The following is a 24,579-nucleotide window of genomic DNA, read 5'->3' as shown; positions in this document are numbered from 1 at the left end:
GATGAAACAGGAAGGAACAGGTGAGATGGCACACTGCTTGTCCCATGGCACTGCCACTCCTCCTGTTTCAGGTCAGGAAAAGCCACAACAACAGTCTGAAGACAGTGGCGTCGTGACATGGAAGAAGATTCAGAATTTCTATTCAGATCCTGCTTCATTCTCACATGTCGTTTCTGCATTGTGACCTTTCAGTCACCGAAGAAAGAAAACTGAGACCCTTAAGGACAGAAATTCAAAGGCAAAAGAAATTGTTTAAGAAATCCACCTCCTGTGACCCTGTGTGCGGAAGCCTAGTGTTTCCTTAAGTCCATTATATTTTCCTTTGATCAAATATGGAATCCCTTGGCAGTGACTTGGAGGGCTGCTTTAAGTACTAGAATGAGGACAATAATCAGAAAACAACCATTTTGACAATGGGAAAAAGAGGTGAGCAGACACCCCACAGAGAAGCTACGGGGCGGCAAATAAAGATGGTGATCCAGTGTGAGTCATTAGAGAGATGAAGGTCAAAACCACGACGAGACGCCACCACAGACCTATGACAACAGCTCAAGTTCAAAATGCAACCACATCCCTTGGTGGCCAGAGCCGGGAACAACTGCAACGCCATCCTCTGCTGGTGGGAAAGTCAAATGGTGCAGCCACTTTGGCAGAGTCTCATGGCTTCTTAGAAAGTGAGACACACACCTGCCACACGACCCCCTTTCCACTCCCAGGTTTTCACCCAGGAGAAGCGGCGTCAGCACACAAGGTCCTCCTGCACACTCACAGTGACATTGTAACGGCCCCAAACCGGGAACAACCCAAACATCCATCCAGAGATGAAGGGGTCACCCACCTGTGGGAAAGCCACACCATGTAGTAACACCGCTCAGCAGGGAAAGGAATAAGCTATCGACACACATCACACCCTGCAAGGAAACCAATTCTGTGACAGGAAAAATAACAGACCGAGCAAAGCGCATGTGGGAAGACTGCTTGTACAGAATTCTAGAAAATGCAAACTAGCCTATCATGACAAAAAGCCAATCAGCGGTTGCTTTGGGACAATCCGGGGAGGGGGGGAAGTGAGGAGGGGCGGTACTTCCAAAGGGACATGAGGAAATTTGGGGGTGATGGGTATGTCCACTGCTTGGATTTCATAAGGCGATAGATGGCTTGACACACCTCATACTGTGTCAAAACTTGTCGAAGTTTATAGGTTTATGTATGTGCAGCTTATTGTATGTCAAGGGCGCTTCAAAACAGCTGTAAAACAAACACAAACTGTCCTTTGTCTCTGCAGGCCCCGCTCACCCTGACAACCACCGGTTCCCCCATTCCACACCCCTTCTCCACGGCCTGGCCTCTTACCTGTCCTTACTGTGATCGGATTTCTGCTGAAACCACTGCTGCAAAGGCCTGGCTGTCCTCCTGCTGCCTCCATCACACTCCTGGCACCGGTCACCGCCCCCACCTGCTCATCTCCCTTGGCTACCGTGTCTGCAACCACAGGCCCAGGCCCTCCTGCCTCAAGGGCCACTCGCCGTCATCTCTCCCATCTCTCCCACTTGCCTCTCTAAGGTTGGCTTGTCAGGCTCTATTTTGTCCCCTTTGGTCCTCATGCTATGTGTTCCTTGGGGGTCTCAGCCACCCCTTCTTCTGTTCTTAGCACCAGGACGATGATGGCTCACACCCCCTGTGCACTCTGACCTCGCTCCCGACTCCAGGCTCACATCTAAGGGCATCCTGCCAGCCCCGAAAGTCCCACGTACCCAGACGTGAGCCCTCACTCTCTCCTGAGGTTCACCCCACCCTGCCATTCCCTGCCCTGAGCAGTCACACCACCCTCCAAACGAGAACACTGGGAGCGCTCCGACACGGTCCCTACATCCAGAATCGGTCACTAAGTCACTCCACACACCCTGGCCAGAGCGGCCCTCCCAGCCCCCTGCAGTCCATGCTGGGACGTCGAGTATGAGGACAGAAAAAGGACAAGCGACTTTTACTCTAAAAACATGGCTTCCTGGTGGACAGTCTCCCAGGGGGAGAGGTTAGGGGGGTGGAAAGCCTCCCTGGGAATGTTTATTTGATTGCTGAGTCCTCTTCAGTACCACCAAGCAAACATTTCAGAAAGGCACCGCCCTCGTATGACCAGGAGGGGAGGGCCTGGCCTGTGAGGGAAGTGCTTTGGGCGGGAAGGAAGCTCGGGTCTGCTCAGGTGCTTTTCAGCGTGGAAGGGGGTGGGAGGGGCCACCAGGGCTCTGTGGTTCGTCAGTGACCACAGAGCGAAGTCTGTGGCCGGGCAGTGGACGGCGGGGCCCCTGGAGTGGTGGGAGGCTGGACAGCTGGACGTCGTGTCCACCATGGTCTTCCACTGGCTGTGTGACTCTGGCCACTTCACTCCAAGCTCACGTGACGAAGAAGTGGACGGAGGAGGGTTTTCCCGGGGGCAACAACTCCCCGTTTGCTGGCGCTGTCACGACACTCTGCCTCCCTTTGCACCCAGGCACCTAACCTGCAAATGGGATTGTAGTTCCAGCCACAAACTCCCAGGGGCTCATCCTGTCGGTGCCCAAACCAAGCAGAGGCGGCGTGGCCCTACGTGGCTCAGTAGAAGGTGGGCCTTCTTACCCAGGGCCTTGGAGAAGCGGCAGCATTCCTGAAGGCCAGGAAGCCGCGTCTCAGTTTGCTCCCGGACTTGGATGACCGGACCCTGGAACTGCTCTGGCCTCCGTGTGACCCCAAGGAGGTGGTGCTGTCCCCAGATGGCGCTGCCATGGTCCCTCAGTCACGATGCTCAGGAAAGAAATCAATACGCGTGGCTTGTAGGTTGCTGGTGTGCAGGACAGACTTAGGTGACGGGTCAGTCATGGAAGTCTGTGGGGGGAAGACGTGCAGCTTTAGGCACTTTCGGCCTGATTCACAGGCCACCTGAACCAGGGTGGTGGCCTCTGCTTTGTGCTGCTGTGTTTGCTCTGTTCTGGTAAGTATCCGGGGATGCCAGATTTTAACACTGTTCACTCACATCATGACACAGGACAGCTCACTCAGCCGCAAAGGAAAAAGACGGTTTAATGTCACCTCCATTTAAAAGTCATTCTAATGACTCAACAAATAGCATTGTCACAAAGAGTATTTAAGAATGTAGCACATTTCTCTTTTTGTCCTTGAAACTTTGTCATGAAAATTGGAGGGCTATAACAAAGTGCTAGATTTAGTTTTGCAAAACAGAAGGAAAAAATTCAAAAGCTGCCAAAGAATATCATGTTTGTTTTTCCTCAGGACTATTTTAAAGACAGTGGCCTTACAGGCCCCTTGCAGCATTTTCCTGGTTTTAATCTCCTCTAATTCCCTAGAGAAACAATTGGCCAGCAGTCCTTCCTGGGCCAACGCGGGGAGTGGGGAGGGGAGCATGGGGGGCGGGGCAGGTGGCCTCAGGGGCAGGTGGCCTCACGAGGCCTCTAGCCACCCACCCCCTTAGCCTCCCAGTCTCCTCCTGTCCCTTCACCCTCCTCACCGCTCACCCAACCCTGACCTTGACCCCACAGTCCGGCCACTCTTCCCTGCCCCAAGCCCCCTCCATCCGTGTGACTCAGTGAGGCCCTGGCTGGCAGGGCACCTAGTACTGCTTGGGGCCGGTCCGGGCACGTTCAGGGCAGGACGCACTGGGACCTGTGTCCTCATCGTTGTCACAACACAAGCCAGCCACCCTGGTGACCAAGGTATGCACCGCGTCCCAGCCAGCATCCGTCATTCTCATTTTCCATTCCATCCAGCAGCCACCTGGTTTGTGTTGGAATTCACTGCTGAGCACGCTTGCTGTCTGAGTTTCTTGTTCTTTTTAGATTCCTCCCTCTGAGAAAGCTCCTGTCTCTTCGGCTCCCCTGGAACGCCGCAGGCACTCAGGAACCCTCTGTGTTTGCACTGTAAAAGCTGCGTGCACAACCGGGGACGATGAGAATCATACTAAAAATATAGCCTTGGGCTGACAGCTGTGGACCCAGAAGTCACTTCTGTGTGTATGAGTCAGCCGCATTGTTCCGTGCTGTTAGGCGCTCCCCAGGCTCGGGTCCTGGCACCAGCAGGGTGAGAAGTGTGACTTGGAATAACGGGAAACTCAGGGAGCGCCGGTTCACATGGGGGCACACATCCTGGGGGTCAGAAAACACTGGAACTCCTTCCTTTTGCACTTCATTTGTTTACTCCAACCGGGAAGTCAGCAGTTTCCCTCCGTGAGAGATGGAGGCCCTGGTTACTCCACCACAAACCTCGTCCTCTCAGCTCGAGGGGCCGAGTGCTGATCTAACAGGAAGAAACACAACAGTTTGGAACAGAATTTTTATCGTGATCATGAAACCACGGCCCCTCCCCTCCAACGTACAGCTGGCCAGACCGCTCATGCGGGAGCGTTGGGAGCACAGCAGCTGTGGCTTGAATCGAGCTCCCACACTTGCTGCTGTGTGACAGTGGGCAAGTTGATCAGCCTTTCTGGGCCTCAGTCTTCTCATCGGCAAAATAGTGTCTATCTCACAGGATGTCAAGACAATTACGTGAGCTCGTACATGTGCAGTGCTTGGTGTCAAAGGGAAAATCATTCATGCACTCGTTAACACAGGAAGGAAGACTTCCTTCAGGGCTGTAGGTGCAGGACTCACAACAGGGACAGAGACGGGCTCCAGTCCAGACCGAGCAAAGGCAGGTGGATTTATAGTGAGGAGTGGGGGGGGGCGTTGATGGATGGGAAATTACTAATGGAGACATCGAGGCGGGGGTTCTCGCTGAGGGCAGGCCAGGGTGACCAGGTGTCAAGGCTGGGGACTCTCCCTAACCTGACGCAGCAGGATACTTGCTACAACCGGTCTAAGCAGGCCGAGGACGCGCCCAGGCAGGCAAAGACGACGCCCACAGACGAGGCCCAAGGAGGCCCAGGACGGCACCTGGATGAGGCCCAGTGGAAAAGAAGCTCAGACCTCAGGTTTGGTCAAGGAGAGTCTGTCATTGGAAACAAAGTCCGCTACACACCAGTACTCTACAAACGTCTTAATTATTGTCAGCTTTAATACACTGAATAGAACACTTTAAAAACAGTGAGGTAAACAGCAAAAATTTTTGGTATTTAATTATCTTTTGAAAAATATTTCAAATTTCCATAACTACTGAAAAAGAATAACAGCAACTCAGCTAACAAATGAGCAGGTGTGCTGTCCAGCTACGTTTCTGCCCTCCCTGGAGGGCTCTGCAGAGACAGGGGATGGTCCCCTGAGGTGCAGTGACGCTTCCGGGATGCTGGGTCCATCCTCGGGAGTGGGAAAGGCAAGCTGTGCATGGAAGCACAGGCTTCTCTGCGTTTACCTAACAGCTCTGCCACTTAACAGCTGTGGGGACTTGGGCTGTTAGAACTACCTACCACACACTCACACGGTTCCCGCGACCCTCCATGATCTGCCAAATCCCCCCCCTCCTCGAGGCTCACTGCCCATTCGCCACTCACGCTTCCTTGTGGCTTACTCCTGCCACTTAGCTCACTCCCCTGCCTGACCGCTAGCCCCCCAGGATTTGCATGGCCAGTGTCCACCTTCCTCACGCCTGTGCTCAGACTCACCTGTGTTGCCGTCCAGCAGTCTGCAGCCACCTCCCTACTGCCCTGTGTCTACTCACTTGACCTGCTTCCTTTCTCCCGTTGCACAGACCACCATGTGTCATGCTATCATTTTCTCTTGTTCACTGTCTCCCACCACTAGAATGTAAGTTCCATGGGGACATGCCGCGATGTCTCCCCTGCTCGCAGACTGCTGCTGGCATTTGGTCAGTGAATGACCATGGCTCCATGTGCTACAGTGCACGTGGCCTGTTCCTGAGCTACTGCAGGGGCTGCGAGCAACCACCGCCCTCCTCTGGTCAAATCCTCGTTTTCCCCCCTCCCCCATGTTCTCCACTGTGTGAGGTCAAATCACAGCTGCCCTCTCCCCAAAATCTGCATCGTGCCTGGAGTGACCCTGGGGCAGAAACACGAGAGCCACCCAAGACCCTGATGGACTCCCCATTAGTGCCTGCAGATTTCTCCATCTGCAGAGAGAGCAAAATCCAAGTCCCCACATGTGGGGTTGTATTTCCCATTTCTGATTAGCAAATTAAGTCAGGTGAATGGCTCACGTAATAGAAAAGCACTCACTCACTCACTCACTCACTCACTCACTCATTCATTCAAGAGGTATTTTTATGCACTGACAATGTCCGAGCACGGACTAGGACAGTCACCAAGGGTGAAACTGAATGACAGCTCCTCAATCCCTGCCCTTGGGGACAATGCACCTTGCAAAAGACAAGGGACAAAGGCAAAATTAGCTCCAACTCAGGGCGAGGTGTGCCCCACGGGGAGGCAGCTGGGCGGAGGGGCAGCGCCAGCAAGGAGGTGACACTAAGATTTCAGGTGTGACAGGGACTTCACTCAACAAGCCCAAGTGCAGGGTGGGAGCAAGGCGCTTCTCAGCACAGGCTCAAACGGAGAGCTGTTGGTGGCTGCGAGTCCGGAGTTTGTGCAGGAAGCAGCTGGGCTGGCACTGACCTGAAGGGGCACCGAGGGGTGCGGCCTGATGCGAGCACAGCCCTGGGGTACTGAGCCAGGCACCTGTACGGCCCCAGCCCTCCACACGTGCCCCTGGATTACCGCCTTCCTCCAAAATCTCCACGGACCGTCACATTCGAAAGTATGACTAAATAGGAGTGAAAGTATGAATACGTGAGTACACTGGGGTGAGAAGGGCCAAATAAGGGCTTCATTAATTATGGAGGAGAAAAAGGGTCACTAATAGTTTTTTCAGTCTTCCAAAGCAACAGAAAGATTAGGGACACATTAATCCAAAGTACTTCATCTTTAGAATTAAACATCAACTTAAATGTGAACTACATTTGTGCTCAAATCTGAATTGATATTTAATTCCAGGCACATAATGACGGGAGCACTTGCATTCAAATCTCATTTCATTGCTGGTCTGAAGACACTCAGAAAAGGGAAGACAGGACGACATTAATTTTTTCAACAAAGGTTACGATGGTCACCGGGAGCTTTCTCTGTTCCTTTGCTCCTAAGTGATCCTTTATGTTTAAGTTTCATTGTTACATGGCCATGAGGCCCTTTTAAGTGTCACTAGAACTCTAGTATTTCCATTTATTGTAAGTCATAAAATATGCACTTGATTGTAAGCTTTTATAAGATACTAAGTTTTTTGAGAATGGAAAAACTGAATTAATAATCAATGTCCTGCAGTCAAAGTAGTTGATATACATACAAAACAGACTTCTTGAGAACTCAGTGCAAGTTTGAGAAAGCTGGGGGAGAAGTTATCTGATTTATTTAATGGTTTCTCAGGTGTGCATTGCGATGGCAGCTTTAAGCCAGAGAGCATAAGTATGTTCCCTGGGCTTACTTTTTATTGTGGTTTGTGTTATTTTAAGAAATAATTCTTTCTGAGCCTTACGGGTAGCTGGCCCTGGGCTTTTTGCTGAGCTGCCCAGGCCTGGTGCTGGTGACAACCGGTCTCAGGTCCCACTTGCCTCCAGATCCAGGACAGGCAGCAATCAACCCAGATCACTTGGTAGCTCCTACCAGGTAGTCCCTGACAACACAGGCAGTGGGTGACCTGGGCCTGCACAGGAGCCCCTCCCAAGCGGCCCCAGAACTAATATACTTAGAGGTTGGCTTCAGACCACAGCAGAGCACCGCCCAATTAGCTCTACAAGTGGCACATCCAAAGGGCGGTCTCAACAGGCACCAGAGCCCACTGGGGCGAATCCCATTCAGTGGTGTAAGCCCCTGCACAGCACCCCATAAGCTATGGATGTGGCCTAACCCCATAGCCAGTGAGCCTGAGGGTCTGTACCACCCACTCACATGCCAATAGCAATCAAGGCTCAACTATAACAGGAGGGCACACACAACCCGTAAAAGGGACACTCCTGGAGCACCTGGAGCAGGTGACCAGGGAGACTGTGCCACGGGGACCCACAGGGCTCCTACTACTTAAGGCCACCCGGCCAAGACTGGGAGGCATAGCAGCTCTACCTAACACATAGAAACAAACACAGGGAGGCCGTCATGATGAGGAAACAAAGAAACATGTCCCAAATAAAAGAACAGGAGAAAACGCCAGAAAAAGAACTAAACAAAATGGAGGCAAGCAACCTGCCAGAGCCAGAGTTCAAAACTATGGTTATAAGGATGCTAAAGAAACTTAGGGAGAACTTCAACTTCAAGAGAAGATAGCAAGCATAAAAAACAACATAGAGGGCAGTCGGGTAGCTTAGTTGATTAGAGCGCGAGCTCTAAAGGACAGGGTTGCCAGTTCAATTCCCACATGGGCCAGTGAGCTGCACCCTCCACAACTAGATTGAAGACAACGAGCCGCTGCTGAGCTGCCAGAGGGGCAGCAGGATGGCTCAATTGCTTAGAGCACGAGCTCAACAACAAGGTTGCTGGTGCAATTCCCGCATTGGATGGTGGGCTGCGCCCCCTGCAACTAAAGATTGAAAATGGCAACTGGACTTGGAGCTGAGCTGCGCCCTCCACACTAGATTGAAGGGCAGTGACTTGGAGCTGATGGGCCCTGGAGAAACACACTGTTCCTCAATATTCCCCAATAAAATTTAAGAAATAAAAAGATAGATCATAGAAACCATAAAAAAGAACTAGTCAGAAACAAGGAATACAATAACTGAAATGAAGAATATACTAGAAGGAATCACCAGCAGACTAGATAAAGCAGAGGTTCAAAGCAGTGATTTGGAAGACAAGGTAGCAGAAAACACTCAACCGGAACAGCAAAAAGAGAAAAGAATCCAAAAAAAAAAAAAATGAGGAGAGTTTAAAGGGTCTCTGGGACACATCAAGTGTACCAACATTCGCATCATAGGGGTATCAGATGGAGAAGAGAGAAAGCAAGAGATTGACAACCTATTTGAGGGCCCGCCCGGTGGCTCAGGCGGTTAGAGCTCCATGCTCCTAACTCCGAAGGCTGCCGGTTCGATTCCCACATGGGCCAGTGGGCTCTCAACCACAAAGTTGCCAGTACGATTCCTCGAGTCCCGCAAGGGATGGTGGGCAGTGCCCCCCTGCAACTAAGATTGAACAGGGCACCTTGAGCAGAGCTGCCGCTGAGCTCCCGAATGGCTCAGTTGGTTGGAGCGCATCCTCTCAACCACAAGGTTGCGGGTTCGACTCCCACAAGGATGGTGGGCTGCGCCCCCTACAACTAGCAATGGCAACTGGACCTGGAGCTGAGCTGCGTCCTCCACAACAAAGACTGAAAGGACAACAACTTGACTTGGAAAAAAGTCCTGGAAGTACACACTGTTCCCCAATAAAGTCCTGTTCCCCTTCCCCAATAAAATCTTTAAAAAAAGAAAAAAAAGAGAGAGGACCCAAACAAATAAAATCAGAAATGAAAGATGAAAAGTGACAACTGACACCACAGAAATACAAAGGATTATAAGAAAAGAACTACAGTTATATGCCAAAAAATCGACAATCTGAAAGAAACGGATAAGTTCCTAGAAATACAATATTCCAAGACTGAATCAAGAAGAAACAGAAAATCTAAACAGACCGATTACTATGAATGAAATTGAATCAGTAATCTAAAAACTCCCCACAAACAAAAGTCCTAGACCAAATGCCTTCACAGGGGAATTTTACCAAACACTCAAAGAAGAATTAACATCTTTCTCAATCTATTCCAAAAAATTCAAAAGAATAGAAGCCTCCCAAGCTCATTTTATGAGGCCACCATCATCCTCATTCCAAAGCCAGACAAAAGCATTACAAAAGAAGAAAATTATAGGCTGATATCTCTGATGATCATTGATGCAAAAATCCTCAACAAAATATTAGTAAACTAAAGTCAGCAATACATTAAAAAGATCATACACCATGATCAAGTGGGATTCATCCCTGGTATGCGAGGTTGGCCCAATATCTGCAAATCAATTACTGTGATACACCACATAAATAAACTGAAGGATAAAAATCCTATGATCAGATCAATAGATGCAGAGAAAGCATTTGACAAAATCCAACATCTATTTATGATTTAAAAAAACAGCTCTCAGCAAAGAAAGAATAGAGGGAATATGCCTCAATATAACAAGGGCCATATATGACAAAACCACAGCTAACATCATAATGGGGAAAAGCTAAAAGCATTCCCCTTAAGATCAGGAATAAGACAAAGGATGTCCACTTTCACCACTTTTATTCAACATAGTGTTGGAAGTTCTAGCCACAGCAACCAGACAAGAGAAGAAAAAGGCATCAAATTGGAAAGGAAAAAGTAAAATTGTCATTACTAGCAGATGACATGATACTGTATATAAAGAACCCCAAGGATTCTAACGAGAAAAACTATTAGAGCTGATAAATGAATTTAGGAAAGTAGCAGGATACAAAATTAATATTCAGTAATCAGTTCATTTCTATACATCAATAATGAATTATCAAAAAGACAAATTAAGAAAACAGTTCCATTTTAATTGCTTTAAAAAATACGTAAGAATAAATTTAACCCAAAAGTTAAAAAACTTGTACTCAGAAAACTATAAGACATTGAAGAAAGAAACTGAAGAAGACACAAATAAATGGAAGCATATACTGCACTCATGGATAGGAAGAAATAACATCGTTAAAATGCCCATACTATCTAAGGCGATATATAAATTCAATGCAATCCCTATCAAAATATCAATGGCGGGCCAGGCCGGTGGCTCAGGCGGTTGGAGCTCCGTGCTCCTAACTCCGATGCCAGTTCGATTCCCACATGGGCGAGTGGGCTCTCAACCCCAAGGTTGCCAGTTCAATTCCTCGAGTCCCGCAAGGGATGGTGGGCTCCACCCCCTGAAACTAAAATTGAACACAGTACCTTGAGCTGAGCTGCTGTTGAGCTCCCAGATGGCTCAGTTGGTTGGAGCGCGTCCTCCCAACCACAAGGTTGCTGGTTCGACTCCCGCAAGGGATGGTGGGCTGAGCCCCATGCAACTAGCAACGGCAACTGGACCTGGAGCTGAGCTGCGCCCTCCACGACTAAGACAGAAAGGACAACAACTTGAAGCTGAACAGCACCCTCCACAACTAACATTGAAAGGACAACAACTTGACTTGGAAAAAAAAAAAAAGTCCTGGAAGGACACACTGTTTCCCAATAAAGTCCTGTTCCCCTACCCCAATAAAATCTTATAAAAAAAATACCAACAGCATTTTTCACAGAACTAGAATAATCCTAAAATTTATATGGAACCATAAAAATCCCCAAATAGCTGCAGCAATCTTGAGAAAGAACAAAGTTCTATCATGCTACGTGATATCAAATCATACCACAAAGCCATAGAAATCCAAACAGCATGGTACTGGCATAAAAACAGACACATAGATCAATGGAACAGAATTGACAGCCCAGAAATAAACCTGCATATATGTGGTCAATTAACCTATATGACAAAGGAGGTAAGAATATACAGTGGGGTAAAGGTGTGAACTGGTCTAAGTACACAGGGGCGTTCACACCAGCACGGCTGGTACAGGGCTCCTGTTCTTACACCTCGGTGAATGGGGCCCACAGGTGTTTCTTACATTCACCTCAGTGTTTGAACAGTCATGTAATGATATTGATTTAGGTTTGCTCCCTTCAAAACAGACTCTGAGGCATTTACCACAGAGAAATAGCAGGACTATTTTAAGCTTTGGAGAGTGGTTGGACCTAGAGGATGAGGACGAGGGGGAGGGTTTGGAGAGGGGGCTGGCCTGTGCATTGCCCAGGGGCGTGGGGCCTGGGAAAGCAGGCAAAGGGGACCCTGGGCAATGCCCAAAGCCCACACACTGTGTGCGTCCTTCCTGCTCCATCCTTGCTCACCAGCTTCCTCCTTCCTCTTCCTCCAGGGCAGGAAGATGGAACAGAGGCAGTGGACATCAGCCAACCCTGTTCCTTCCATTCACACCCTCCACCCCCATTCTGCTATCCCACACCTCCCACCTCTTCAATGCTTCCTGCCCTCCGCTCTCCCCTTGAACAATTCCAACAACATATTCAAAGGTGCCACCTCTGGTCGCCTGGCATGCATACCTTATAAATACTTATCTGTGTTTTGGGGCAAAAATTGGAGCTTGGATGACAAGAGGGCATGCTGAGTTCAGGGACGGGTGGCCCTAGAAAAACTTGGATCAGGGCAACTGCAGCCTTTTCCCGGCTCCAGCGCAGCAGGAAGTGCAGGGCTGTCTCTTAGCAGCCCATCGTCATGCAGCCCAGGCACTCACTTTCCCTCTGCAGCTCAGCGCCTTGTTCCTTTCTCTAATGCTGCTGTTGGCAAGTCTAGAACATAAGGGATTGTAGTAGCGGGACTATACATGGCAAAATATTGCTGACGTGATCCCAGCTGAGTTTTCGCCTGGACACCCGCTCGTCCTTTCCCACACTACTGGTATGGGATCCCTATTCTTTTCGCTGCTCTTACAACATTTTAACGCATTCTCTAAAATGTAGGCAAATATGCCATTGTTTGTGGAAGAGTGAGTGTGATTTCTGCTAGGAGTTACCAGGCTATTGGCCCAGACAGGTGTCCCTAGGAAAGGTACCCATGACCTTCAGATACGTCTTACAGGGAGACGGGAAGCAAAGCATTCATATGATATCATCTCCTTAACGCAGCTTTGCCCACAGGCCCCCGACAGCCTGAGATAGCTGTGCTTTGTAACAAACATGACATTATTTGAGACGACCTAGCCTTCGATTTTTAGCTTGCCCTTCCCTCACTCTGGTATTTCTCTGCAGACACTGGACAACCCAGCAGTGGGTACGCGCTGTGCTTGTCATGAACGGCCCTCTATGCGAGTCTGTCTCCACAAATCGAGGATTGTTCCAGAACTCAGGCGTGACTGTCTCTGCTAGCCCAGCACTGCGTCAGTGGGCTCACAGTCAGGACCCGCCCCCACGAGCAGCTGCGATGACAACAGACCCGGGCCAGCACTGCGTGCCAGGAGCCAGGCTCGTCCCCGCAGCCACCCCGCCCGGCAGCACCGTCACCCGTGTCCAGATGGGGAAACAGGAGCAGAGATGAATGACTGAGGGGTCCTGGAGAGCGTGGTGGGCCTGGATGCGAGCCAGCCATCTGCGTCACCGAGAGCCAGCAGCTGGACACCGCACCCCTTTCAGCGTCGCTGACTCCCCCTCAGCATCTGTGTCTTTCTCATTTTGCCAGTTGGTTTCATCTCGGAGTGTCTTTTCAGCAACTCCCTGGCGTGAGGTTTCCACGCTTCTGTCATGGTAACCATGTAACCCTTCCCAGCCTTCATTTGTGTGACGGGCTAATACACGTAGGTCGCTTTCCATAACCTTGAGCGATCATTTCACTTGGACGGCGCTAGTCCTCCCACTCGTAAAACGACAAAGTGATGCATCCATGTTGGGAGGAGTCCAGAGTTGATTGGCAGAGACGCGTCCCTGGGGACGTGTGACACAAACAGCATGGACGTGGGGGTCACACTTCCCCTCTTGGACCCCAGTGCCCTCAGGACCTGTAACTACAGGGCACTGTTGCCACATGTCAGTGTAGGTGGTTGGGGACACGTGACACAGAATTTCCCAAGGAGTTCCATCCACACCGGTGGTGAACCTAAGACCTCCGAAATGGTGCAGTGAAAGGCAAACCAGGGCTGTGGGGGAACTGTGTCCAGCACCGCGTCCCAGGACTACCTAGAACTGTGGCAGTCTGCTCCAGCCGCTGTGACAGCACAGACTGGAGGCTTATGAACAACACGCGTTACTTCTCCCAGTTCTGAGGCTGCTAGTCTGACCAAGGCACCGGCAGGTTGGTGTCGGGGGAGGACCGGCCTCCTGGTTCCCAGGCGCTGTCTTTTGTGTCCTGGCAGAAGGGGCAGTGCACTCTCCAGGGTCCCTTTTAAAGGACACTGATCCCATTCGTTGGGCTCCACCCTCATGACCCAATCACCTCCCAAATGCCCCACCTGCTGCATCACACTGGGCTTAGAATCTTAACACACGGATTTTAAAGGGGCACAAATTCAGGCCATAGTCCTATTTCTCTATCATCTATCATCTATCTATCTGCAGAGTTCAACTATAAATGTGTCATCATGTCTGTTCAAGTTACTGTTGCTTGTAGATGTAATGAGCATCTTCTTAAATTTCGTTAGTCACAGACAAATAAATTCACAATGTTAGTTTTTTCGTTCATTGTACAAATTCTTATATGCTCAACTGTAGTCGCACAACAGCCTAGCCAACTATCCCTCCGTGTCTTTCCTTAAAGAAAGAAGAGTTTGTGAGATTGTGCCTTTTTGGGACTCTGTTCCATCCTTGTGTTTACACCTTATGTCTCTCTGTCTGGTCCCCAAAAGATGGTTTGCAGCCAAAGACGGGTAAGATATCTCACGGGAGATACAACCTAAGCCAGGCGAAACTGAGTGGGGACACCCAATGAGCTGCCTTAGACAAATATGGGAAAGGGCTTTGCCTCCCCTTCCCCCTGCCTGGGAAAGTCTGTTGCCGGCCCTGGCTTTTCCCTTGCAGCTGTTTGTGAGAGAAGTCATGAGGACAACAAAGATCAGTGCTCTCACTTATCTCAACGGAGCTGTTACAATATGAGAGACTTGACCCTGAGAAGGTACAGACCTAAGGTAAGACATCATGGGAACTTGTGCTTCGGCTGTTTGAAGGTTAAAATAATTGGCTTGGGATGTTTCTATAACGTGATAAGTGAGTCTCACAAACCGTGCCAAAAACACTGCTACTCCCTTGTATACTTATCAATAAAAGCCTCCAGTCGGCTTTGTTCAGGGCTCCAGTCCTCTGAGACTGAGAGACCCCTGGCCTTCGGAGAGATTTAACTGCATTAAGTCTCTGTTTGTTTCTTGCTTAAAAACTTAACCCAAACCGCCCCTTCTCGCCTCCTCACTGCCCGTGTTGCTCGGGACGCGACACTCAACTCCCATCCCACATGCATTACAATTCTTTTATGTCTGAGCCTTTTGAATCTTGACCTTTGTCACCTAATGACGTAAACACTAAAAATGTTCCTACGGTAACAATATGAAACACCATTTCGTTCACAGATCTGGGGAGAGGGTATGAGGAATGGTGAGGAATGGGCAGGGTTTACTCTTAAACACTGAACATTTAGCACTATCGAATGGAACTCATGCAGAATTTCTCAAGACGACTCATTTTTAGAGACCCTATCAGACGTAACCTGAAGTGTGTCTTAAAAACTGTCTCATTGCCATAAGTGGAACAGCTGACCTAAGTGTTCACATGTGGCGTGCTCGTTCTGGAAAACGCTGCTGAGCCTGGCCAGCATTCTGCAGCCTGACCAGGAGGAAGCCCTCATCCGTCAGGGTCTCAGAGCCCCCATAGGTACAACTCAAAAAATGCACCATGAGGGCAGGGCTGGCAGGGCCTCAAAATGCCCACAAGCATTCAGGAGTTCAGTTCAAAATGGAATTGTCACAGTGCTGACGTGACATGGTTCATTCTTCATGGGGAATTCTGCCCATTCTCCCACATCCTCAGAGGAGGGGAGTACGTGCAGAGATGGCCCGAGCCCGTCATTCACCTGCCCGGCCCATTTGGTGCACACCAGCGTAACTGTTCCCAGGTGTCACGCAGGGTGTCATGAGGGGTCTCTGGTCCCGCTCCCCACATAAGAACGCAGGACATGGTGAGGTCAAAAAGGAACACCCACGGAGCCAGAGATACGGGAGTCATGCCACTATATTCTCGCTGGCCGCTGGGTTGGAGACACAGGGAGCAAACTTCCGCCAGCACCCCAACAAAGGGTCTTCCTGCACCCAGTCTCTCTGGCGGCCGGGCAAGACGCACACAGGGAATAGGATCCACACGATCCACAATCCCCCGTCCACTTCTCTGCCTGACAACCAACCCACCACCAGCACAGTCACGGAGTTATAGCAGGGGCTAATGGCTAACTAGTCACAGCTGATGGCCAACCAGTCACAGCTGATGGCCATGTACTACCCGAGCCAGCACCTTTCCACGTGAGGTCGAGAGCCTGGAAAATGCTCTTTGGGGCACTGTCCCCAATCCAGGACAGCCACTAGCTGTTGCAGACACTCGCTGGAGGCCCAGGCCTGCCCACTTCACGCGACCTTCCCCATGACCTTCCCCGTGTCTCTCCGCAAGGTGGCCCAGGAGCCTTTTCTGCTCTTTCCCCCAGACAAGGCTGTACTGCCTGTGGCCCTTTTGTCACACGGCTCCAGAAGCCTCGTCCTGCACCTGCACGTGGACGGGCAGGTGTGTAGGAACGCTGGTGCTCTCCACCCTTGTCATGCAGGGTGTCATGCAGGGTCTCAGCTCCCGCTCCCCACATAAGAACGCAGGACATGGTGAGGCCAAAAAGGAACACCCACGGAGCCATAGGTAGGGGAGTCATACCATTATAGTCTCTCTGGCGGCTGGGCTGGAGACAGGAAGCAGGATCTACACAATCTGCAACCCTCCGTCCTAACAGCAATCCGCGCTTGCCAGCACCATCTTCTTGCTAGCCCCCATTTTCTGCTAGCGTAGCCATGGCAGTTATATCAGTGGCCAGTGGCTCACTGGTTACAGCTGACGGCCAACTAGCCACAGCTGATGGCCATGCAATCACAGTTGATGGCCATTTACTACCTGAGCCAGCACCTTTCCATGTGAGGCCGAGAGCCTGGAAACTGCTCTATGGGGCTCTGTCCCCACAACCCTCTTATGCTATGTTCCTGGTCTGAGGACTTCCTATAACGCGCTTCCTCCACCCTCCGCCCCGCCCATGAGGGAGGTCTGTGCTGCCCTGACTTGTTTATTGAGGAACCTGGGCCTCAGAGAGCCTGTAAGCCTGCAACACCAGCCCAATGTCACCGGCGTGGTAAGTGTGAGCCAGGAGTCAAATGCTACTTCCTCGCTCCAGAGTGCACCCTCGCCCCATGCTGCTGTGCTGGGGCCCCAGAGCAGGACAGACACTCATCCTTGTGTCCAGAACAGAGTGACCTGTCCACTGCTGTCATGCAGCCGCTTCAGCACGTCTGCACATGTCTGCAGCAGAAATCATGGATATGCCATGGAACTGTCCTCAGAGTCACCTGGTCCCAGTGAGACTGTGCTTGGGGCCCCTAAGGAGGTGATTAAGGTTAAATTAGGTCCTGAGGGTGGGGCCTGTCCCAGTAGGAAGAGGCACCTGGGACCCCTCTGTGCTGCAGCACAGACTCAGGTCGTGTGAGGACAGAGCGGGCAGCCGTCTGCCAGCCAGGAACAGAGCCCGTACCAGACACGGAATTTGCTGGTTCAGTGACCTTGGACTTCCAGTCTCCAGAAGTGTGAGGAAATAAACGTCTGTTGCTTAAGCCCTCAGTCTGTGGTGCTTTGTTACAGAGCCTGAGCTAATAGAGACCAACCAGCGTCCTAAGGAACAACTCAGGAGTAACTGTCCTCCAATCAAAACCATCGCCTGGACAGACAATATCCCTAATTATACCTTGTAACAGGTGAATTCATTTAGTTGTGTAGGGGACAGTTTTATAATTAGTTTTGTATCTCAGGTTTGCCTCATCCGATAAACAGTAAATATTTGCTGAATGAATAAATGAATGATTCTGGGCCTACTGGGATACTATCCTGCTCAAAGTAAAGTATTCTACAAATATTTTAGAGTTTGCTCATAAGATCGTAAAACACAGAACACAGGTGATAAAATCCGCCTTGAGTATTTCCTGAGTCCTATCCTGCAGTTCTTGCTTTAAAGCAGTGGTTCCCAAACGAGGCTGTGCAGCTGCCCCCCTGGGCTCCCTCTCAGGTCTACAAAACCAGGCTTTTGGTTTGGGGTCTGGATCATATGTGTCTTGAAATGTTTCCCCAGAATTTCAGATGTAGCCCCTCAGCCCCCCAGCACAGATTACATGCACGAGAAGCTGACACATATGGTAGAAACCAGGGGCTTCTCAAAGTGTGGCCCAAGGACTTTTGAGGGTCCTCAGGCACTTTTAGGGTCTTGGTTTTAATTTCCAATACAGGAAGTGTTGCTAGATATAATCCACATACACATAAGCTCCTGGCTTCTCTCAATAACTTTTAGAGTATAAAGGAGTCTTGAGACCAAAGGTTTGGGAATTCTATATCATTTTCTGCATGTTTTGGACAGTACTTGCTAAATACTTGAGATCTAAAATTGCTGCCTAGAGGCTCTCTCCCATTTTCCGATGTGACCCACCTTCACACGGGGAGGTGGGGGGTGGTCTGATGTGGGAGAGGACGCAGCTCTCACCAAGAATGAACAATGACGTGAAGAACATGGACGCCTCTTCCACAAGCCGCAATTAGGATACCGTCCATTACAAACACCACATGATCTCACTGATATGGGAATCTAAAAAACCCAAATAAACAAACAAAACAGAAATAGACTCATAGATACAGAGAACAAACTGATGATTGCCAGATGGGAGGGGGTTTGGGGGTGTGGGTGAAAAAAGGGAAGAGATTAAGAAGCACAAATTGCCAGTTATGAAAACAGTCACGGAGATATAAAGTACAGCATGGGGAATACAGTCAATAATATTTTAATAAGTATGTATGGTGCCAGGTGGGCACTAGACTTATCAGGGATCACTCCGTAAGGTATATAAATGACTAACCACTATGTTGTACACCTGAAACTAATATAATATTGAATGTCAACTGGAATTGAAAAATAAAAATATTTGAAAAAATAAAAATACATAAAGAATAAAAACAAAAAGAATTCCATTCATTATATTGCATGTATTATAAATATATACTTAACACAAAATAATTTTCTCTAAGAAAAACTATGTCTCTCGTAATGGGTGTTTCTTGTTAGATATTGAGATTATATAACTATGTTTAATTTTGCTTTTGCTACCAGGAAGCCCAGAGACAAATATTTAAGTTCAGGACATAAAGAATAAATAAGTTTGGAATAAGAAGGTAAAACACAGTAGACATTTTAATTTTTAAACCCCTCAGGGAAATAAAAGTACAGCCCCCAACATAGGTGTGCATGAAATGGTAAGAGAAAAACCTCAGATGAGTGAGGATTTTGATTTTGCACAGGTAAATACCAGAAAATCATGTTTTTTGGGTAGAGAAGTTTTTTGAGGTATTAATCACAGCTGAACTTGAGCTGGTAACATGCAGGCATCATCCCAAATGCTTTACCCACATCTCATCAGAATCTTTACCAGGATCTGCTATGTCGCCTTAACCCCATTATATGGAAGAAGAGACTAAGGTACAGACGTTCAATGAGAGATGGCTGACAAGGGACAGCGTCACTATGGGAACTCCAGCCTCGTCAGCTCCACAGGCCACCCCGAGCCTGGGTGAGGTACGTCTTCCCAGACCTGACTGGGGAGGCATTCGGTTGCTCAGCTGGGCATGGGGCACCACCAGCCGTGGGAGCAGCCCTGTTGTCAGTGTCTGGACAAAGGCTACGCTGGGCACCCCACAGGTACAGAGGTTCTCATGTGCGGCCCTGGGAATGCAGTGTTCTTATTGCTTATGACACACCAGAGGTGGCTTCAGTTTCCACACTAAAAAATAAAGGCACAAAATTACGATTTCAGAGCCAGGTTAATATGAGCAGATCCCACAGATAGCCCATCCTCAACGGAACTGTGCAATTTCTGGGGAAACCACACATCTCAAGGTTCTGACTTTTTGGCGTCTACTTTTTCCAGAAAGAAAGCAGATCAAGATAAAATCTATCTTAAAGTGCCAGGGTATTTCCTAAAGGTATGGAATTAAGTCACACAGGCTCAGTCTTGGAATGCACACGCAGGCCCACTTAGCCAGTGACGTTCCACCATCTCATGACAACACAAACACCCAGCCCTCCTGGTAGGAACGCACCACCTACCATGGGGGAAAATGACAGTAAGAACTCTACTCATGGAGAGAGCATGGATCCCGCCTTCTTACTCCCATGGACATCTTTTCTTACTTTTTCTCTGTGAACCCAAATATTCAAGACAAACCACATTTACAAAGGACATCTCCCCTTTCTAGTGTTGAATGGTCCTCACCGTTAATCATATTGACCCTTTAACTTCTGATTGGTGGACCCTACCAGTTTGAAACTACTTTTGGCGGGGAGGCTCTAGTAGGCATATATAGAAGTTCTTAATTGGAGATCCTGAAATACTGCAAATTTTCATTGTTCCATGGTCCATATTCCTAGGACTATATTGGGAATATAGCTCTCATGGGACTTTGTGGCCTGACAAAAGGTTGAATATCATTGCCAAACAGTCATATTATGATAATATTTGATTAGCGTTAGAATTTTGTAAATCCTGGTAGTGATTAAAACCAATGAACCTTTGTGGACCCTGGGTAATCCCAGACCCTCAAGTGGGACGGCACCCCGGTGAGACCACCTCACATGAATTTTAAATACCTCTGTGATTTCAGTGGCCAGTTTTTAATGGCTTCATCAAAAAGAAACACAAAGCATTGAATTTCTCTTTTATTTAAACATTAAGAAATTGCAATACAATGACTTAGAAAGCTTTTTTGGAATGTCAGCAGCATGAATAGACATCATGTGTCCTTTTTTGTTTTTTTTATTGAGTGTCATCAACTGAGCAACATAAAAGTCCCTCTCATCTGCTGTTAAAGTGAAGAACAAGGCACACAAAACTCTGTGGAACAAATGCAAATGGGAAAAAAGTGCTCAGGTCATACTGTGGCCAGTTAGGAGATGGGGATGGGGAACCCAGAGAAAGGGGTGTGAGGAAAGGAAAACAAAGAAATAGGGACACAGAGACAGAACCACAGATGGAGAGAGAACCACACACTGTCACAGCAATACGGCCAGGAAGACAGCAATACGGTCAGAGACAGAAAGACGCTTGGCATTATTTTAGGAAAGTCTTTAAAATGTTATTATTGCAACAATGGACAGAAACCTGGGTCCCTTCATTACTGATATTTGCACTATGTGTAAATGAGACCAAGTTATGACACTGCCCACTATGAACTCACGGTCAGTTCGCTCTTCATCTGCTAGTGACCGACCGGAAAGAGTGCTCCTGGTCCAGGACTGGGCTTTGAAGATTGCACTGGGGGTGGCCAGAGTGCTCAGGGGACAGATGTCACAATGTCACCTCCGCAAGACTGCTACTTTGCCTCTCTGGTATTAATACACTCAGTTCAAATAAAAGACAGTGGGGCTCTCTACCCTCAAACAGGGTCTTCTGACCCGCTGTTCACTGGGGAGGGGGTTATTCTTGCAACTCATCTGGTGGCCTATCCAGCTCCCACTGAGTTAAATGCTTTACGTCCAACTAGATTTGTGTCACGAAAGAGAGAGAGAGGGAGAAAGAGAGAGAGAGAGGTTAGCACAAACATCTCCACAGGAAAAACACAAAATTGGTTTTTTAGAATGTAAGGCTTCAATGTAAAATTTAATTACGACTTCACACGTTAACATCTAACAAGATAAACATTAAACTGTTGCTGACTTTTACAAAAGAAGCCCCCAACTGAGGTAATATATTATTTTTCTATAACCAGCCTTGTCTGATTATAACATTTTTCCTCTTTCAACCTTATATGAGTTAAATATACTCAGATGCATGGAGAAAATATCTAGGAATTGGCCTGGGGTTAGCAGGGAAGGGTATGGTCCCTAAAAGGCAGAGGAGTTTTACCCTTTATCCAATAATAAATAGAATTTTCTTTTATAAAATTACTATATACAAAGCCACCATGTCACTGATTTTCAGCGATTAAAAATACTGAAAACATACACACCTACCCCACACCCTACCCAGCAACTTCCAGCTTTCTCCCCCAAATAACACTGTGTTCTGGGTACAGCTGTCAGCGTTTTCCCCTCCACCTCGTTACCGTTCTTTCCTTTGTAGCACAGAAGATATTTTGTGAGCAGCACTTCAAATAGAGGATGGATTTGGGCAGACACTGCTTGGCTCCTGCCACCCCTTTACCCGGCCATGGGGAAACCTGGCACCTCTGTGCTTCAGAAGAGACTCGCGTGCGCGCGCGCGGGCATGAGCGTGTGAGGGTGCGTGAGGCGTGTGAGCATGTGTCTGTGTGTGCATGTGACTGTGAGTGTGCATGTAAGAGTGTGACTATGTCTGAGTGTGAGGGCATGTGTGGGCATGTTTCTAAGTGTGAGGGTTGTGTGAGAGTACACGTGTGAGCGTCCGTGGGCTTACACGAGGCTCACAGGGGGGAGCGCTGCCCACAGCGCACCAAGCCAGGTGCGTCAGCGTTGTGACAAATGTTCCCGTGCCAGCGCCCATCCGCCACGTTCCTGAATCCCTGGTGACTGCCCTCCCGGTTAGCAGGAGGAAGATTCCGCTCCCTTGCGTTCCCAGGCTTTCCAACCCCGCCCCCACACGTTTCTATTTAGGGGAAACAAACTCATAAATGCAGCACCAAGGCCACCGTCCTGGTGGCTGGGCCTCGCCCTCCCCCTGGCTGTTACTCGCTGCTCAGACCAGGGCACCCGCAGAGTGACACCCCGAGGGTGTCAGGAACCCAAAGGAACCTTAGGGCTGGGGGCTGAGGCACTTTCAGTGCTGCAAACGCTGCCACGCGCAGCAAGGACACCTGTGGGCACGATGAGAAGGCCGGGATGGTGCAGGAGGCAGACGTGGCGGGTAGAGAACACGGGTGTGGGAGAGGGAAAGGTCGTGGGGCTGCGCGGACTGTGGAGTGGGCAGGGCCTGGGCCTGTGTGGTGGGCACCAATGACGCTGTGTCTCCCACGAGGGCGCCCCGGGGGAGCAGCACGTCCTGGGTGAGCCGGTCGGGTCCCCCCAGGCCGTGCTGGCAGGTGCCCAGGTGTGGCAGGGCTCCGGGACACCCACCTGGCTCACAGGGGGGGGGGGTCCAGCCCCTCACAGCGTGCTCAGGTGCGGCAGCGTGTCCAGGGGCCCGGCGCGGTCACGCGTGGCGGCCGCCGACTCCACGCCGCGCAGCCACTCGGTGCACTTGCGGACCAGGCCCTCGTCCACGGTCGCGGCCTCCTCCTCGTACTCCACGTCGTCGTACTTGTGCCGCTCGTTGAGCAGCGACACCTTGAGCAGGCGGCGCAGGTCGGTGGGCCGCAGGCCGGGGTCGGGGGCGAGCGGGCCGCCGGGCGGGCGAGCGCGCGGGCCTCCGGGGGCGCCGCCACTCCGCGGGCCCGCGGGTCCGGGCCGGGCGCCGGGGGCGAGCGGGCGCCGGGCGTCCGCCGAGGGCGAGGGCAGCGGCCGGCGGGGCCGCGCCAGCAGCCGCTCCTCCAGGCGGCGCTTCTGGATACCCAGCACGGCCTCGGGGGGCAGGCGCGGCGGGAAGCGCGCCGCGGCGTCTGGGCCCGGCCCCGACACGGCGGGTCCCGCGCGGCTGTCGCCCGCGCCAGGCGTCCCCGGGGCGTGCGGGCGGCCGGACGCGGCCGGCGCCGGGGGACGCGGGGGCAGCGGGCCGGGGGCGCGGCGGGCCGGGGGCCTCCGCAGGGTGGCCGAGGGCCAGGAGCGGGACAGCAGCGCCTCGGGCCGCTCCGGGGGCCTCTTCTTGTCCCCGGCCGCGGCGGGCGGCGAGGGCCCCGACAGGGCGCAGGCGGGCGCCGCCGCCTCCCGGGGGGCGCAGGCGCTGCGGGGCGGCGCTGGGAGGGGCATGCTGCGCGCGAGCCGGCGGAGCGTCAGCGCCCTACGGGAGAGGGGCCGTCCTGAGTCCCCGGGAGGCGCAGCGCGGCGCCCTCCCATCGGCGGCCGGGGCCCGTCCTCCCTCCGCACCCACCTCCGTCCAGCCAGGGCATCTCCAGCTCCTCACGTCCCGGCGCCAGCACCCAGGGACCGTCGGCCAAGTCACCCTCCTTGCCTCCTTCAGGGGCAACTCCGGGGCTCCTGGGCCAGGCCCCGCACGCGGCGCCCAGCGCCCTGCAGCGTCCAGCCCGACGCGCCCTCCGGCGGCAGGAGGAGCCGCGTGCGCCCGCGGCGGACACCGCACAGCGAGCTGCCGGCCGTGCCCGGCTGCTGTGGCGACCGACTGATGCACACGGCGACAAGCGGGGCCGGGCCGCCGCGGAGGGCGGGGGCTCGGGGGACGTCCCAGCGCAGAGCCGGCGACGATCCTTCGCAGGCGGGAGAGGCTCAGGGAGCGCAGGGCGGGTCCCGAGTCCCGGGCGGGTCCCGACCTCGGAGAGAAAACCCTTCACCACCCCGAGGCCTTTAAGACGGTGCGAAGAACCGGCGCGGGCAACCCTGCTGGGCTAGCCTCGCATTCTGCTGTCCCCGGGGAAGGCTGGCTGAACCCACAGGGGGGCAGACATTCCGGTGAATCACTGCGCTTCAACTTTGCATAATGGAATGCCACTGCTGACAGGCATTTCAGAAAGAAAAACCTGGGCAAAATGTCCAGTTTCAGGTACATCATGATGCAGGAAATGTTAGACATTACGTTCTTCGGCGTGGTCGCTGTGAGCAAGGCAGTATATTCAGTGCAATAGCAGTGGTCCTAAATGACAATGAGACATCTTCCCTGTCTACTTCTACTTGTAGAGACATGACAACATCCCCGCAATA

At 51.0% G+C, this 24,579-nt stretch overlaps 1 protein-coding gene across 3 annotated transcripts; it reads right to left on the bottom strand.

Moving 5' to 3' along the window:
* Window positions 1-1,955: 1,955 nt before the first annotated feature.
* PRR18 (proline rich 18) lies at window positions 1,956-23,935 on the bottom strand. Of its 3 annotated transcripts, none has more exons than XM_081033336.1 (2): window positions 22,885-23,889; window positions 1,956-4,284 (listed from the first exon to the last, which is right to left on the bottom strand). In XM_081033336.1, the coding sequence occupies exon 1, from the start codon at window positions 23,758-23,760 to the stop codon at window positions 22,915-22,917; it is 846 nt and encodes a 281-aa protein (XP_080889462.1). In that variant the 5' UTR covers window positions 23,761-23,889; the 3' UTR covers window positions 1,956-4,284; window positions 22,885-22,914. The 3 variants fall into 3 exon arrangements, with proteins under 3 accessions (XP_080889462.1, XP_080889463.1, XP_080889461.1); XM_081033337.1 differs by lacking the exon at window positions 1,956-4,284 and having other exon boundaries at window positions 20,505-23,704; window positions 23,795-23,935; XM_081033335.1 differs by lacking the exon at window positions 1,956-4,284 and adding an exon at window positions 20,526-21,334.
* Window positions 23,936-24,579: the final 644 nt, after the last annotated feature.

The sequence above is a fragment of the Rhinolophus hipposideros genome (genome assembly GCF_964194185.1).
Source record: "Rhinolophus hipposideros genome assembly, chromosome: 3".
Classification (NCBI taxonomy): domain Eukaryota; kingdom Metazoa; phylum Chordata; class Mammalia; order Chiroptera; family Rhinolophidae; genus Rhinolophus; species Rhinolophus hipposideros.
This window is presented reverse-complemented; position numbering and strand designations above follow the sequence as displayed.